The sequence below is a fragment of the Lactuca sativa genome, chromosome 1, assembly GCF_002870075.4.
Source record: "Lactuca sativa cultivar Salinas chromosome 1, Lsat_Salinas_v11, whole genome shotgun sequence".
Taxonomy (NCBI): Eukaryota; Viridiplantae; Streptophyta; class Magnoliopsida; order Asterales; family Asteraceae; genus Lactuca; species Lactuca sativa.
Window position 1 is genome coordinate 9,292,624 of NC_056623.2, and position 15,949 is coordinate 9,308,572.

At 32.5% G+C, this 15,949-nt stretch overlaps 1 protein-coding gene across 1 annotated transcript; it reads left to right on the forward strand.

Annotated features, from left to right (window-relative positions):
* Positions 1–6,151: 6,151 nt before the first annotated feature.
* LOC111907883 (glycolipid transfer protein 3) lies at positions 6,152–11,077 on the forward strand. Its single transcript, XM_023903700.2, has 6 exons — positions 6,152–6,410; positions 6,565–6,620; positions 7,964–8,094; positions 8,191–8,326; positions 10,516–10,659; positions 10,761–11,077. The coding sequence occupies exons 1-6, from the start codon at positions 6,200–6,202 to the stop codon at positions 10,794–10,796; spliced, it is 714 nt and encodes a 237-aa protein (XP_023759468.1). The 5' UTR covers positions 6,152–6,199; the 3' UTR covers positions 10,797–11,077.
* Positions 11,078–15,949: the final 4,872 nt, after the last annotated feature.

The following is a 15,949-nucleotide window of genomic DNA, read 5'->3' on the forward strand; positions in this document are numbered from 1 at the left end:
CAATGTAAGTTTGTTATATTGATGTATGATGTTTAGATTTGCTATGTTTTATTTATATTCAATTGTTATGATACTGCACAATAAAGTCGTCCGCCTCCGGACATTTCCGTCGTCTGGTCCGGAGGTGTGACATAAATTTCTACTAATACGAAAACGTTCTTCAAATTTCGATAGATCATATAAACTATCAGGAGCAAAATAATCACATATCATTTCTGTAAAGTATATGTATATATACAGAAAAAATTAATTAAATAAGTGAATGGTTTTTTTTGACGGTCAAAATGCTCCCCCCCTAAAAAAAAGGTCAAAATCGAGTTAAGCCAATCAATTTGTCCGTCTTCATCCGTCTTATCACTCACGTCACAGCCAAAACCACTGACCCTTGGGGCGGTGGTCACACGTCTTGAGAGCTCCACCTCAGCACTCATGCGTGCTTTTCCTTCCCACTCCAGTTAGTCTTATTTGGTTATATTCAAGGTTCTAAATGGCGTGAGGTGTGGCGGCAAGGTCAAGCCTCAAGCTTAACGAGTCATGGCGAGCCATGACGTTTTTCAAGGCGTGATGTAAGGCGGCGATTTTGTATTAATTTAAAATTATATTACCACATAAATATAAATTTATATTAAATATAAATACTTTTTATAAGTGTTAGATCAATAACTAGTAACAAAAATTTAACGAAAACCACAATACATGTATCTCCGATTAGAAAAGACATAACAAAGAGCAAAAAATCGTGTTTCAAACGAAAAAACACGCGCCATAACACGTCATAATGTGCCATATCACGCCTTGCCACGCGCCACGCCTAACAGCAACGTTATGAGGCTTTTCGTAACAGCGGAACCACGCCTCACGCCATGGTGCGCCTTTTAGAACACTGGTTATATTTTTTAGAATTAAAACTTTAAGAATGGAAATAATATATGATCGGTCATTTTAGCGGCATAATTCTAAAGTTATTTTCTAGACAAAATTGCAAAAATGGTCCCTGTGTTTGGCAAAATTATGCGACTTTGGTCCAAAACGATACTTTGATGCACCACTGGTCCAAAATTGGATTTTTCCATTGTTTTTGGTCCCTCCCACTAACTTCCGTCCATATACTCCGTTACATGCAACAAAGACGGGGGTATTTTCATCTTTCCACCTCCATATCATCGATTACCGCCATATTGAATGATATACACAGTTAATGACCCTTCACTCTACGCACTAAACCCACTTTGTTGATCGAAAACCCTAACCGTTCATTGAAATCTTGCTTTTGGTCATCAACCGCAATCGTAAGTTTGAATCCACGAGTATGGTCCAAATGTGGGAAATCAGGCCAAGAAATCAGTGTTTTGATGCAATCCGAATTTACGGTAACGTACTCTGTTTCTTACATATTTCTTTGAAACAAAAAAAATCTTTTACAATCCATATAAAGTAATGTTTTTTTGGTTTGGTTCATGATTTTTACAGAAGGACATCCCACGATGTTCACTATTGAGCTCCATCATGGAGGGAGGTTCACAAAATTCCCAGGGATAAGCTACATTGAAGGAAAATTAGACCACATTGACTTGGTAGACATGGATGAGTTCTCTGTGCATGAGTTGGACGAGGTGATGCTGAAGCTTGGTTATGATGTACCACCAGTCATTTACTACCACTATCAATTGCCAAATGGAGATTTGGAGTTTGGTCTTAGAGCTCTAGGGAATGATATTGATGTACTTAGTCTTGCACAGTACATTGAACATCATAAGATCATCAAGGTATACACTGAACATAATGAAACTAAGTTACTTACATACTTTATGTCTCCAGGAGTTAAACCTAGGGTCATAATTGAGGAAATAGCAGATGATGTGCCCACTGCAACTGTTGGTGATCAAGATGTCCCAAATCTTGAATTGTGTTTAGTAAGATATGAGATACCCGAATACAATTCAAATAAGAGATTGAGGTTAGTTGATGGGAGTCAATCATGTAGTAAGAAATTGTGTTTCAACTTGGAACACACTGCAACTGTTGGTGATCAAGATGCACATGTTGAAATTTGTAATGAAGGTGCAAATATTAGTGAGCAAGGTGCAACTGTTGGTGATCAAGATGCACATGTTGAAATTGGTAATGAAGGTGAAAATATTAATGAGCAAGGTGCAACTGTTGGTGGTCAAGATGCACATGTTGAAATTGGTAATGAAGGTGCAAATATTAGTGATCAAGGTGCACCTCTTGGTGATCAAGAGACAGAAGTTCATGATAAAGGTGCAAATCTTGGTGACCAAGAAGTAAATACAAGAGAGTTTGATACCTTTGATGACCAACCATTTCAATTTGAAGACTTTGATCCTTTCTTTGATCAATATACTTTTAATGATGGTAATGATCAGAGTATGGGTGTTGGTGCAGAACTTGGCACAGGACTAGGTGAAGTTCAATTTAAAAGTGAGGGAGTTTGTGAAGGACTTGGTGAAGGAGGTCGTGAAGGGGGTAGTGAAGGAGGTAGTGAAGGGAGTGAGGAAGACAGTGACTTTCTTGAAGATGAAGAAAACTATGTAAGTGATATTGAGGTGGACATGAGTGATTTCTATATGAATGTTGATCTAGATGTTGAATATGTTGACAGAGGAAAAGGTGTTGAGACTGAAAATGAAGTTGTTGATACAGAAGATGTTGAAGATGTTGAAGTAATTGATAATGATGAATGGGACTCATTAGGTGAAGACAGTGATGATGAAAGAAGGAAAGCAATATTAAAACAGATGGTGAAGGAGAAGAAGTGCTCTCTTGGTGAAGTCCATGCAGTTACTTTTCAAGTGGGTCAAAAGTATAAAAGTAAAAAGGAAATTAAGGACAAAGTCAACAAACTTGCCATTGAGACTAGAAGGAATCTTGGCTTCAAGAAAAACGACAAAACAAGGCTTAGGGTTGTGTGTCAACAAACTTGAGGTTGTTAATGAGCCTAACAGTACTAGAGAAACAAGGTAGTTTAAAAGGGTGTATATTTGCTTAGGGGCATTAAAGAAAGGGTTTAAAGCAGGCTTAAGAGATATTCTGGGACTAGATGGTGCTTTTATGAAAGGACCCTTTCCAGGCCAAGTACTCACAACAGTTGGATTGGATTCAAACAACGACATATACCCACTTGCATATGCCATTGTTGAGACTGAAAATATGAGTAGCTGGAAATGGTTTCTAGAATGCTTGGGAGATGACTTAGAGTTGTACTCAAATTCTAACTTTACTTTCATGAGTGATAGACAAAAGGTACTATTTTCTTCTTTTTGTATTACTAATAGTTTATTTGTATATGATTGTTGCAATGATTATGTGGAATAATCCTTTACAGGGACTCTTACCTGCTATTGCACAACTATACCCATAGGCTGAGCATCGATTCTGTCTAAGACATATTTATGAGAACATGAGGAAAAAATGGAAAACAAAAGAGTATAAAGATCACTTATGGCAGTGTGCAATAGCAACCACAGTACCAGAATTTGAACACTACATGAATGAACTTAAAAAGTTTGATAAGGATGCTTTTGAGTGGTTGAAGAAAATCCCCCCTCACCATTGGGCCAGAAGCCACTTTTCAGGTTATATTCCCTAACTTAGGTGAAGCTTTACTAGTGCTCATTGTATATGATTTAGTTCATATAATTTTCTTGTTTAATATAGGCAGAGCAGGATCAGATATATTGCTCAACAATTTATGTGAGGTTTTCAACAGTAAGCTTATTCATGGTAGGAATAAGCCCATCATAAGTTGTCTTGAGTACATCAGGCAGTACCTTATGAAGAGGATCTGCAATGTGAAGAAAGTGATGTCCAAAGCTCCAGGTCCACTCACTCCAACAACATCAAAGTTACTTGAGAGAAATAGGGAAGCTTCAGTCCAATATAGAGCTAAATGGAATGGGACTGCAAAGTATGAAGTTTATGGTCCTTGGCATGACCAGCATGTGGTTGACATGACAAATATGTCATGTACATGTAGAAGGTGGGAATTGAATGGGATTCCATGCAGGCATGCCATAGCTACAATACATGAAATGGTTGATAGTGGAGACAATGTTGGGGAGCTTTACACTTATGTCAACAAAGTGTATTAGCTTTAAACATGGAATGAAGCTTACTCTTACACTGTGGACCCTATAAAGGGTAGAGCCATGTGGCCAAAAAGTACATGTCCATTTCAATTAACACCACCACCACATCACAATCAACCTGGGAGACCTAAGACCAAGAGAAAGAGAAGTGCAGATGAAAAATATGATAAACAGATGCAAAATCATGGTGCAGGTGAACCTGGAAAACTTACCAGAAAGTTTGTTAGTGTCAGGTGTGGGAAATGCAACAATAGGGGTCATAACTCAAGGATGTGCAAGGGTCAAGGTGGGAATGCAGGAAGCAATGAAGGAGGCAATGCATGAAGCAGTCAAGGAGGGAATGCATGATGCAGTCAAGGAGGGAATGGAGGTAGCAGTCAATGCAGGAATTAGTGTATTTTGTTTAAAAACTTATCTTTTGGTTTAGCACAACTTTTGTGCATTTGGATGTAATGGTTTAAAACTAGTTTGTTGTAATGGTTTTATTTTGGTCTTTTAGCCCTTTTGGTCATGAAACTAATGTCAACATTTTGTCATTGTTGAAGAATGATGTTTATGGTTTATACCAACTGTTGGTTCTCATGTTTATGGAACACATTTATGGTTATAACAACTTTTTTCTGAAACAACAAATAAACATTAACATTAGGTGATAACTGCAATACATTGTCATTATATCCTTGAAAAGGGTACAAAATTCTGAAGTTGTCCAAAATAACCCTAAACTGATATTACATTATCAAATACCAAAAACTACCACATTCCCTTGTTACAATTTCATAAGACAAAAAACACTCAAAATTACATGCAACTACAGGGGTCCCTAATTGCTTATTACTAAATGTAAAACACCCAAACCACCACAAATAGTAACCAACTTGCAAACAAACACATCTTCAATCTTGCCACTTGATAGTTTACATTGTTGATATTCCTCAGTAATCCGGGTATTATCAACATAGATCTTGCTCACATGGGAGGATCAATCCATCCTAAGAATCGGCATCTGGAACCCTTCACGTAAAAAAATAAACCCTAAACATGAGGGTGATTTTCCAAAATGAGGGTAAAATAGCAGGAAAGAAACCTCCGACCAGGGTTTGCTGATGTCCAGGAGGTGCGAACCACCGCTTCCCTACCACAGAAACACATCACCATTTTAATTTTTGATCTCTAAGAAATTGTGAACATAGAGTAGTAAGACTATGAAGCTCGTGAATTTGAAGATGGAAGAGTGATGTAGCTCTGCTTTTATTTTGAATAAGGTTGCAAAAAAGGTCCCTGTAAGTGGAAAGACGAAAATACCCCGGTCTTTATTGCATGTAACGAAGTATATGGACGGAAGTTAGTGGGAGGGACCAAAAACAATGGAAAAATCCAATTTTGGACCAGTGGTGCATCAAAGTATCGTTTTGGACCAAAGTCGCATAATTTTTTCCAAACACGGGGACCATTTTTGCAATTTTGTTTATTTTCTATAAATACGAGTTAAAAAGGAGTAAAGTATCTATCAATGATGATTTAAGTTTTCATAAAAAAAAAAAAAAAAAAAACTAAATAATTAATAACATAGAGTTCATTTTTTTTAACGGCACATAGAGTTCATACTTCATATGGTTGACAAATTCCCCCAACGAAAGATTCTCTATTTAAATACAACAGCATGACTTCTAGCATCCTCCGTTCTTATCCGTTTCACCACAAATTACGAAAAAATAACAATTTATTTTTATTTTAGATTAGATAAAAAAACTATATTTAAAAACTAAAACTATTTGATAAAATTGGATTGTTGTTTTATGCACTTTATTCTTATTGAAATCATAAATCTGGTAAGATGTTTAATTTATGTGAAATATATTCTCTTCATATAATGAGGTTCATTTAGGCTTTCAAGCAGATGTGATTTTAAGAAAGGTGAATAACACAACTAAAATTTTAAACTGGTATATATATATATATATATATATATATATATATATATATATATATATATATATATATATATATATATATATATATATATATATAATTCATCAAGCTACAACTCTTTGGTATAGAGAGAGAGAGAGAGAGAGAGAGAGAGAGAGATGAAAAGAAGAAGAGAAATGGAGAAACAATCTTCATCGGAGTTAAGATCCACCATCGATGAACTTTCTTTGTTAGCTGTCATGAAGCTTAAACATCATCGTCATCTTCATCATCATAATGATCCTGTTATTACAGATGACCTGCCAAATGACACTCATATCCCTACCAGACCCTTCCTTTCTGTCTGCAATTTCCTTCTTCATCTTCTTGGTCCGTCTCTCTCTCTCTCTCTCTCTCTCTCTCTCTCTCTCTCTCTCTCATAAACTTGTCGTTTTTCAAGATGTAGAACAGTTGAAAAATGTTTGATGGATATATCTGGGAATATGATAGAAGTTGATCAAATTTGTCTTTTTGTTGATTGCAGATAAGATAGGGCCAACCATGGCAGTTCTGAGACAAGACATCCATCGGAATATACTGGTATGCTTCGGAAGTTATGATTCATTCGTCTATGCTCAACCCTTATTATTTGTTTATTTTATTCTAAGGTAAATTGTTCAAAACTTATAAAATAATCATGGCATTGATATATTAATGATAAATATTTTTGTTTCGGTATTTACATGATAGAAATAAGCTACAATGGCAAAAAGACAAGTGATAACACATATTTTAAAATAGATAGACAATTATTTTAATAAATTAAACTTAAAACTAATTGAAGATAACCCTAAGTAGACAGACTTTTTTTTTCTTTTGATCTATTAAATTACAAAACCAATCTATTTGATACTTAACTCTTCTGTAATCACTTTCTCCTCCTCAATTCATCCTATGTGTCGTCTTTTTCATCATCATCATCATCTTTCTGCTGTACCTCTGCAACCTCTTTGTGTTTTACCGATATGGTAATTTGATATGTAAAAAAAAATCCGGCTATCTCGTTAATGTTGGGATGTCTGGCTCAATAATTTGGTTTTAAAAAATAATTTATGGGGCTGGGAGACGTCACGCTGATATGGTAAACACGTCGAAGTCAAATATTAGACCCAAAACAATTTATTTTTGTTGACTTCATGTCGGGTTGAGTGTTCGTGTTAGTATTTTTCAGATCTAGTTGCAATTCATATTGTAATTACAATACTTTCAAACAAGTGTGTTCCTTAAAATTTTAAAATCTAACCTTATTAAAAATGCTGCTATTTTCAATAAAACATGCAAACACTTAAAGAAATGAGTGTTGCACTATGTATGTTACTGCAACACGTTCTATAAGTGTGGTATTATAATGAAAAACAGCTTTTTCTTAAAGTGTTGCTTTAGATTCATATTGTAGTAGTGTTATAAGAAACTAAAATTTTGTGTTTCGTACCAAAAATTTTCTAACCAACGGTATTAGGTGTTGTCTTTCATTCTTGAGGTTGAAGATTTAAGTCTCTTCGTGAACATAGGTGAAATTTTAGGATTAATTTAAGAGTATATTCGCTTTGACCATGTCGAAAGTCATGTGAATGGACATAAGCCATATCCGAAGAAATGATGAGTGTCTAGAATTAATGGTTAAGTTCAATAACAATTTCTAATCAAATTATGTGTGTATTTGACAATTTAAATAACAATAATTTGGAAGTTTTTGGTTATTTAAAGGTTATCCCATTTTTGTATTCGTGTATAGTGTTATCTTGGAGTTGAAAAGACAAGGGAGAAATATGATTTAGGTTTCCAAAATTACCCATATGTTTATTTCCATTATTGTTATATATGTAAGGGCAACTCAGTAATTTGGTACCAAAGAAGGTTTATTTTATATATTTGATCCTTAGAGACTGGAGAAAATGCAAGAATTAGACCCCGTGCTTTATTCAAATGTTGTGGAGATACTAAAGAAAGAGGCAAGTGAAGGCACATCAAGAAAGATGAGTAGTTGTAGCAAAGCCTTTGTTTGGCTTACTAGGTAATTATTCATTCTATTTTAACATTAGCTTTAAAATATTTGAATTGACAATATTACCCTTGAAGAAAAGCTTTTGCGCATGTTTCACTTGTGTAGATCTTTGGACTTCACATCGACTTTATTGGACTTAATCGGGAAAGATCTTGGAGTGAACATCGAACAAGCTGTTCAAGAAGCATACGAAACCACTCTAAAACCATGGCATGGCTGGATCTCTTCTACGGCTTACAGGGTACCATTTAACAATATATTGCATTTATCTCTATATATAATTAAGTTGCTTTTTTATATTTTATGCAAGGGTTATGCTAAGATATAATAAAGAATTAATGTATCACATTTTAGGAAATTAACTAATCTAACTACAATTTTATATTTATTTGACGAAAATAACCCAAAATATATGTTTTTAGCAAAAATAACCATTTGGTTCCAAATGAACATTCTTGGCAAAGAAAAACACTTTTTTCTAACAAAAGAAATTGACTGACATTCCGGATTGCAGACTAAAATTTTTGATTTCAAAAAATAAAACTTCTGAATTTTAAGAATAAGTTTAAAATATGATGAATAATTCCGGAATTTCGAGTAAAAAATCGGTTTTTACTTAAACCTAACAAAAAATTAAACAAACATAATAAATGTGATATATATATATATATATATATATATATATATATATATATATATATATATATATATATATATATATATATATATATATATATATATATGAGGCAGCAAGGGCCAGCGATGGCTAGGAGCCTCCAAATTTCTAGGGCCCCATGTTTATATACTTTAATATGTTATTATATATAAAAAAAATCTAATATACATCATGTATAGCCGTTGAGTGGAAAAATAAAAGAAAATGAAATCAACTGAGGGATTTTATGAATCAAATATGATTTTTTTTCAACGGCAACAGAAAAAAATCGATTCATAATAAATCGATTCTGGCTTTTTTAAGCAGTCTTCTAATTTAGTCTTCTAATTATTTATTTTGATTTCTATTTTCTGATTTTTTTTATTCAGTCTTTCTTAATACATCGATTTTGATAATCAAAATTCACACATCCTTAAAAAAAATTGATCTCTAATTCGTATTAATCTGATTTTATGTAGCCTTACCAATTTGAATTCTAATTTATGATTCATTTTAATCATATATTAACTTGTTATCAATTAATTATAATTATCAAAAGCTAATCTAAAATTTATGTTATAAACTAAATTAATATCAATTAGTCATAAATATAAAAGTTAATTTTAATGTTTTAAATTTATGTGAATTTTTTAATTAACAAATGGCATTTATAAAACATCTATTTCAATTAGCAATATACAAATAATTAATTTGGTTATAACTTTGTAATAAATATATTTTACAAACTTTTTATAAAAAACGATATATATATATATATATATATATATATATATATATATATATATATATATATATATATATATATATATATATATATATATATATATATATATATATATGTTAAGAACTAATTAGTTGAGGGTGTGAAAAATCTATATAAATTAAAAAAAAAAAAAAAAGAACATAGCATGGAGTATTATTTTGGTGTAAAATATGGTATGAAAAATGATGTATGGTTTGAGATGGTCTAAAGGTGGCAATAGTTTTTTTTCTCCACAATTCACATCAGTCTTTCTCTTTTTTTTTTTTTTTTCTCTTTTATCTTTCGTAACCTAAAACACTTGAATGCTCATATTTCCCAACTTACATAATTTTTAATTTTAACATAAACATAAACTAATAAAAATCATATAAAACTAATTCATAAAATATTAAAAACATACAAAATTAATGCAAAAATTAACTAAAAACATACAATTTTTTTTGGTACAAATATAAAAGCATAATGTACAAGTGTTCATTCCATTATTGAAAATGATGGATGCGAGTTACGGAAGGTGCATATCAATCCACCACTCCTAGCCCATTGAGGAGGAATGGTGTCTTGGATGTACCAGTGGTAACTCCCCCTTTTTTCCATGACTACGTCCTTGTCCTTTTTAAGCGACTTATATTTTTTATTTTGTCTGGGACCTCAATTTAACTTGGACGGCACTGACGATGACATTAAACACTTTAAAATGGATATCTAAGACACAAGTGAATATATTTTTTTCAAAAAAAAAAATGTAAAAAAAAAAACCAAAAACTAATCCCGAAATTTGAAGATCAAACCTGAAATGGAGAATTCTTTGAAAAAAATATATATATTCTAGAATATAAACAGTAGTCAAGAATGAAGCATTCGGAAGAAAATGATTATTTTTCAAAACCTGTAAATAGTGATTATCATTTTTAAAAGCTCATTTATATAGGTATATTACTTAATTTCCCTAGTTTTATTAGTAACATTTGCTCCTTGGTACTGCCTACAGGTAGCATTGAAACTAGTTCCCGATAACAAAACCTTGATCGGGATTCTCATGTCAGAAACCGTAGACCAAGAAACTCTCAAAGAGGAATTAAAATCGTTTACATCATTGCTTGCATCATTTCTAAATGAATTACACACAATTTTGGTGAGTTTTTTTTTTTGCTTTTTAAATGATCTCATACTAATTTTGGGAGAATCTCCTAAAATTCAATCTTTAATTGATCATATTCTTACATCACCTTGCAGGAAACCTATAAGTTGCACAAGGTAAAAGCAACATAAAGAGTGATCATGAGTGCAAAGAGAAGGCTTAAAAACAAAAACAAAAATACTTTTATGTATATGTATATGATAGTTTCGAGGTTTTGATATGATGTTGTTTGTCTATGGCAACAAATTTTTACATTTTAGTGATATATGTTGTCATAGATACCCTTTTCTCTACGGGTAAAATACCATATTAGATAGTGCATATGTATGTATGTTTGTGTAGTGTGTATGTATATATATGTGTGTGTATGTACATATATTTTCTTATAATTTGAAATTCCATTAAAGTCCAACTTAGAGAATATAAGCCTTATGTAAAACACAAATAATTATTCTAGCAATTTTCTGGTATAGATCCGTATTTCTAATAATTCGAAAAATCATGTCTAAAAACTTATACTTCAAATTTATGCCAGTTGAGTCACCATTGGGTAAAACACATTATTTCCTTTGTCGTACTTGAAGAAAAAAAAGTATATCGTTATCTGTATACAAGTAAGATGTCATTGTACTCTTCAGAACTTAACACCAAATTACCTTTAAAATTAATGATTATTCCAAGTGAATACAACAACTTCAACATCTCAACGTGGCAGATAAAGATATCTAGACGGAGAAATTGAAATATCATAACACAATAGTTGTTGTATCTTGACACAAAAGTTGTATCTTGATTGAGCATACTACAATGTAAGATCGTATGCTAAGGTATTGTGTTGTACGGTTGCGATGGAAATAATGTGGTGTTCGATCAATGGGCTAGATAAGTCGTTGGTGGTTTTTAGACTCAATCAATGCAACAACCCGAAAATCATAGTAAAAAAATTTATTTTTAAAATCCTTTAATAATCAAAAACATTGTTTTCAAGAAAATATTCAAAATCAAAGTATCCCAAAATCATCAATCAATAAAATATCCAAGGATGATGTGCACAATCACACATTCGCCTTGCCCCGATCATCTGATGTACCCAAAACTATGAAATCAAATTGTAAGTCAAAGTTTAGTGAGTTTCCCCAAAGTACCGCACACATCATATATATATATATATATATATATATATATATATATATATATATATATATATATATATATATATATATATATATATATATATATGCGCTAAGGTATTGTGTTGTACGGTTGCGATGGAAATGATGTGGTGTTCAATCAATGGGCTAGATAAGTCGTTGGTGGTTTTTAGACTCAATCAATGTAACAACCCGAAAATCATAGTAAAAAATTTTATTTTTAAAACCCTTTGATAATAAAAAACATTGTTTTCAAGAAATTAGTCAAAATCAGAGTATCCCAAAATCATCAATCAATAAAATATCCAAGGATGATGTTCACAATCATACCTTCGCCTTGCCCCGATCATCTGATGTACCAAGAACTATGAAATCAAACTATAAGCCAAAGCTTAGTGATTTTCCCCAAAGTACCCCACACATCATATATATATATATATATATATATATATATATATATATATATATATATATATATATATATATATATAATGTACGTAACCAGGCCTATAACATAAAGCTAGACAACCATTGAGCCTTCAGCTACAAGCTGGACTACTCCTTTGGGCCTATAATATCAACTGGACCGCCCCAGTATCTTGGCCTTCGGCACAAAGCAAGACTGCCTCAACCCAACAAAAAAATAACATGTTAAGATATGCAATAACAATTAGTAACCAGCAAGTATAGGTGATCATACAGTTCTACCAATCTAGCATATAACCAATGAATACAGGTAATCATACAGATCTACCAGTCTAACATATAACCAACAGAACATTATCCTATATACTAGGATACATAACCTAGTGGTCCGGTATTGGTGCCTTCGACCCACAAGTACAATGAGTAAAACTCACCTCAAATTCAAAAAGACGGTTGAATTGATCATTGCTCCAAATATCGGCTTTACAAGTCACATATACAACAAACAGGGACCAAGCATCAATCCATAGCTTAAAATACCCCAAATGACCTAAAGTCAAACTTGGTCAAAGTCAACTGTCAAAAGTCAAAGTCAACATCCAACTCGAGTACACCCAGCGTACCAGCTCTACGCCTAGCGTAGTGCCCAAGATGGCAATTACGAGTGGAAATGAGGCTATGTGCTGCATAGCCAGAATTACGCCTTGCGTAATAAGCTATTGTCCAACTTTTCCCATTATGTGCTTAAATAAAGAAAGTTAACCATCAAATTCTCATATCTGGTTCCTAATAGCTCTATAATGGATAAAGTTTCCAACTTTATCCATTAGGATGTTCCAAACAACCAAGATCTTTAAGTCTCAAAGGGACCAAAAATGCATATTTCTCAGTTTAATCCATTAAGTCCAAGTCTCCAACCTTCATATCTGAATCAATATGATGTTTAGATAGATAAAGTTTCCAACTTTATCTATAAAAAGGTTACAAACTGTCAATATCTGAACTTTATGAACTAAAATGACTAAAATGATAACACAACTTGCATGGCTTAATAAACAAGCACCAAAGCACAACTTTCCAAACCCAATAATTCCCAAGAGTGTTCCATATAGCTCAAAAGGTGCTGGAGTTACCTCAACTACCAAATACAAATTCAAAGTACCAAAAAGTGGCAATTATGAAAAATAACTAGATCTATGAAACCAATTAGCAAGTTAGAAGCTTTTTACTCACAATAGTACAGGAATGATATAACCTTGATGGATCTATACTTAAACCCTTCTTCTATACACTTTTCCACCACCTTGCTCTTCAAGATTCAACCTTCCAATGGAAAAAATAAGCTCATAAATGATGTCAAGGCTTAAAAACTAGAAAGAAAAAGGCAGGGTTTATCAAGGAATGATCTTAGGTGATAGAGGCTGGTCATGAAAGGGTTTCCTATTAGTTAGAGACCTTAAGTAGGGCTCAAAACCAAAGATTTAGGGTTTTGATTTGCCCAGATTATGCCTTCTGCAACATAAATTACGCCATATGTAATTCATTAAACCTTGATCCAAAATGAGCAAGTTACGCCTTGCGTAATTCAAAAGTCCCTAATTTCCATTTCAACTTCAATCAACCATAACTTCTTTGTTTCAATTTTGTTTTCGGCGTTCTTTATATGCACGGAAAGGTATTGAAGAGCCCTACAATCCTATCTAATTATTTTTTACTTAAAACATACTGAACTAAAATTCTTAATTCATGAAAGAAGTCTGAAACATCACTTTTCCTATTTTACCCCTTTGACTCCGAAACACAAACCAAGAGCTTGGATCACATAACCAATATTATCCACATCCAATAGGATCTAAATTCTATTCCCTCGAAGCCCAAGGCCTTTACTTGATCCATTTTTGGCCCGTTGTCTTGATAAAAGAAACATCCAAAACTAGGTGTTACAATCCACAAGCCGATATTAAGTCAATTAATCTCTAAAAAACTCATTTTTGTACGAGTGTATCCTAAAGCATAAAGAAAAAAGTTTGTGTGATACGTTTATTATTATTATTATTATTATTATTATTATTATTATTATTATATATATATATATATATATATATATATATATATATAGATTTTCTGTAGATGTAACTCGATTTTTCTAATTCAGTGAACCATGTTAAAATTGTTTATTTATTTATTTTTTTTGTATCTTTAATTGTCATGTGATTGTGTTTGTTTTTATCAAAGTCCTTAATCCTAACATGTATGACTATGAAGACCGGATACCCCTTATGTAAAGTTTTTATATCCTAACTTACAATATGTATGCTATAAATTAGACACAAAGTATGATTTCCAGTAGTCACCTTCGTACGACCTTTGTATTTTGTATAACATGTCGTACCACCCTTTGAAAAGGGTATGCATTCCTATTACTATATCATACCATGTCATAATGAACCATTGTGTATGCGTTCATGATCTTATTGTTCTGTGCATTCTGTATACTTAATTTGTCTAACTATTGGTTCAAGCTTATTATAATGAAGATGATTATGATGATACACTATATGCTTTTGGAAGCAAGAGATAGACTAATGGTTTTAGAGGAGAGATATTTGGGATCATCCACCATCAAATAGGATTTCATTATGGATTGAACAGTTTGGAGCTTTAGGTCATTGTCCTTTCTGTTGTTGCATGTATTATGGATATTCTTTCTAATGATCCATAATGTTTAGAAGGTTGTAAAGTCTCAAATTTCAAACCAAAATTCCATTTTTAACAAAATGTATGAGGACACTGACAAGAGAAAAGAACTTGAGAACAGTATGAAACAATAACACACAATATGAGATAAAACGCGAGTATGATGAGTAGCGAGAAAAGAGTAGATCGTAAAGAGATATGTGTTGGGTTTTAAGCATTCTAACACTCCTATGGTATACATGCAACCCTAAATACCTTGTATCTATGTTTTCTCTATTATACATGCAAATATCAATTTTCAAGGTATTTATCCTAACTAGCATATTATGAAGTACAAATAATATAAAATCTAGTAGAATGACATACCATATTGTTGGTGCTTGATTCCATGTAGCTTGAGAGCCTAGTTCCCCAAGTGTGACACCTCAAATTGTTCACACAACATCAAGTGCATTTGGAATAACTTAGAGAGAAATTAGAACACTTCAAAATCGGCTTTCCCTCACTTGTTTCCCTAGTCCGATTTTTGCACAAGATATGATGCTTATATAGTTGTTACAATTAGGGTAAACCCTAATTGCCATGACTTTCCATGTCCTTGGATCCATGGGTTCAAATACACCATGGAGCATCCTATGGGTTTTAGCCCAACTTGATAATCCATGGAGCATTAGCCCACTATATAAGTATGGATGATTTACACAATCAACCCATATATTTAATTAGTCTTCTTTTGATCACTTAATTAATTCTAGACTAATTCTTGATTAATACTAATTAAATAATCTTAGTAATATATTAGAACTTATAATATATTAATAAAGCTTAAGTGTTATTTCTCTCATTTTAGTCTATCCAAATGCATGATGTCATGCAACCCAAATGGACCATGTCGGGTCGGGTTAAGTCTTACCAATTATAGTTATAAACTTATACATTAATCCAACAGTCTCCCACTTGGATAAGTCTAAAACTATTATTGCAAGTATGACTTCAAGAACCGGCCGACA

Coding starts and splice junctions, on each gene's coding strand:
- LOC111907883 (XM_023903700.2), top strand. CDS start 6,200: ATGAAAAGAAGAAGAGAAATGGAGAAACAATCTTCATCGGAGTTAAGA. Junction 6,411..6,564: donor TTTCCTTCTTCATCTTCTTG/GTCCGTCTCTCT, acceptor TGTTGATTGCAG/ATAAGATAGGGCCAACCATG. Junction 10,660..10,760: donor ATGAATTACACACAATTTTG/GTGAGTTTTTTT, acceptor ATCACCTTGCAG/GAAACCTATAAGTTGCACAA.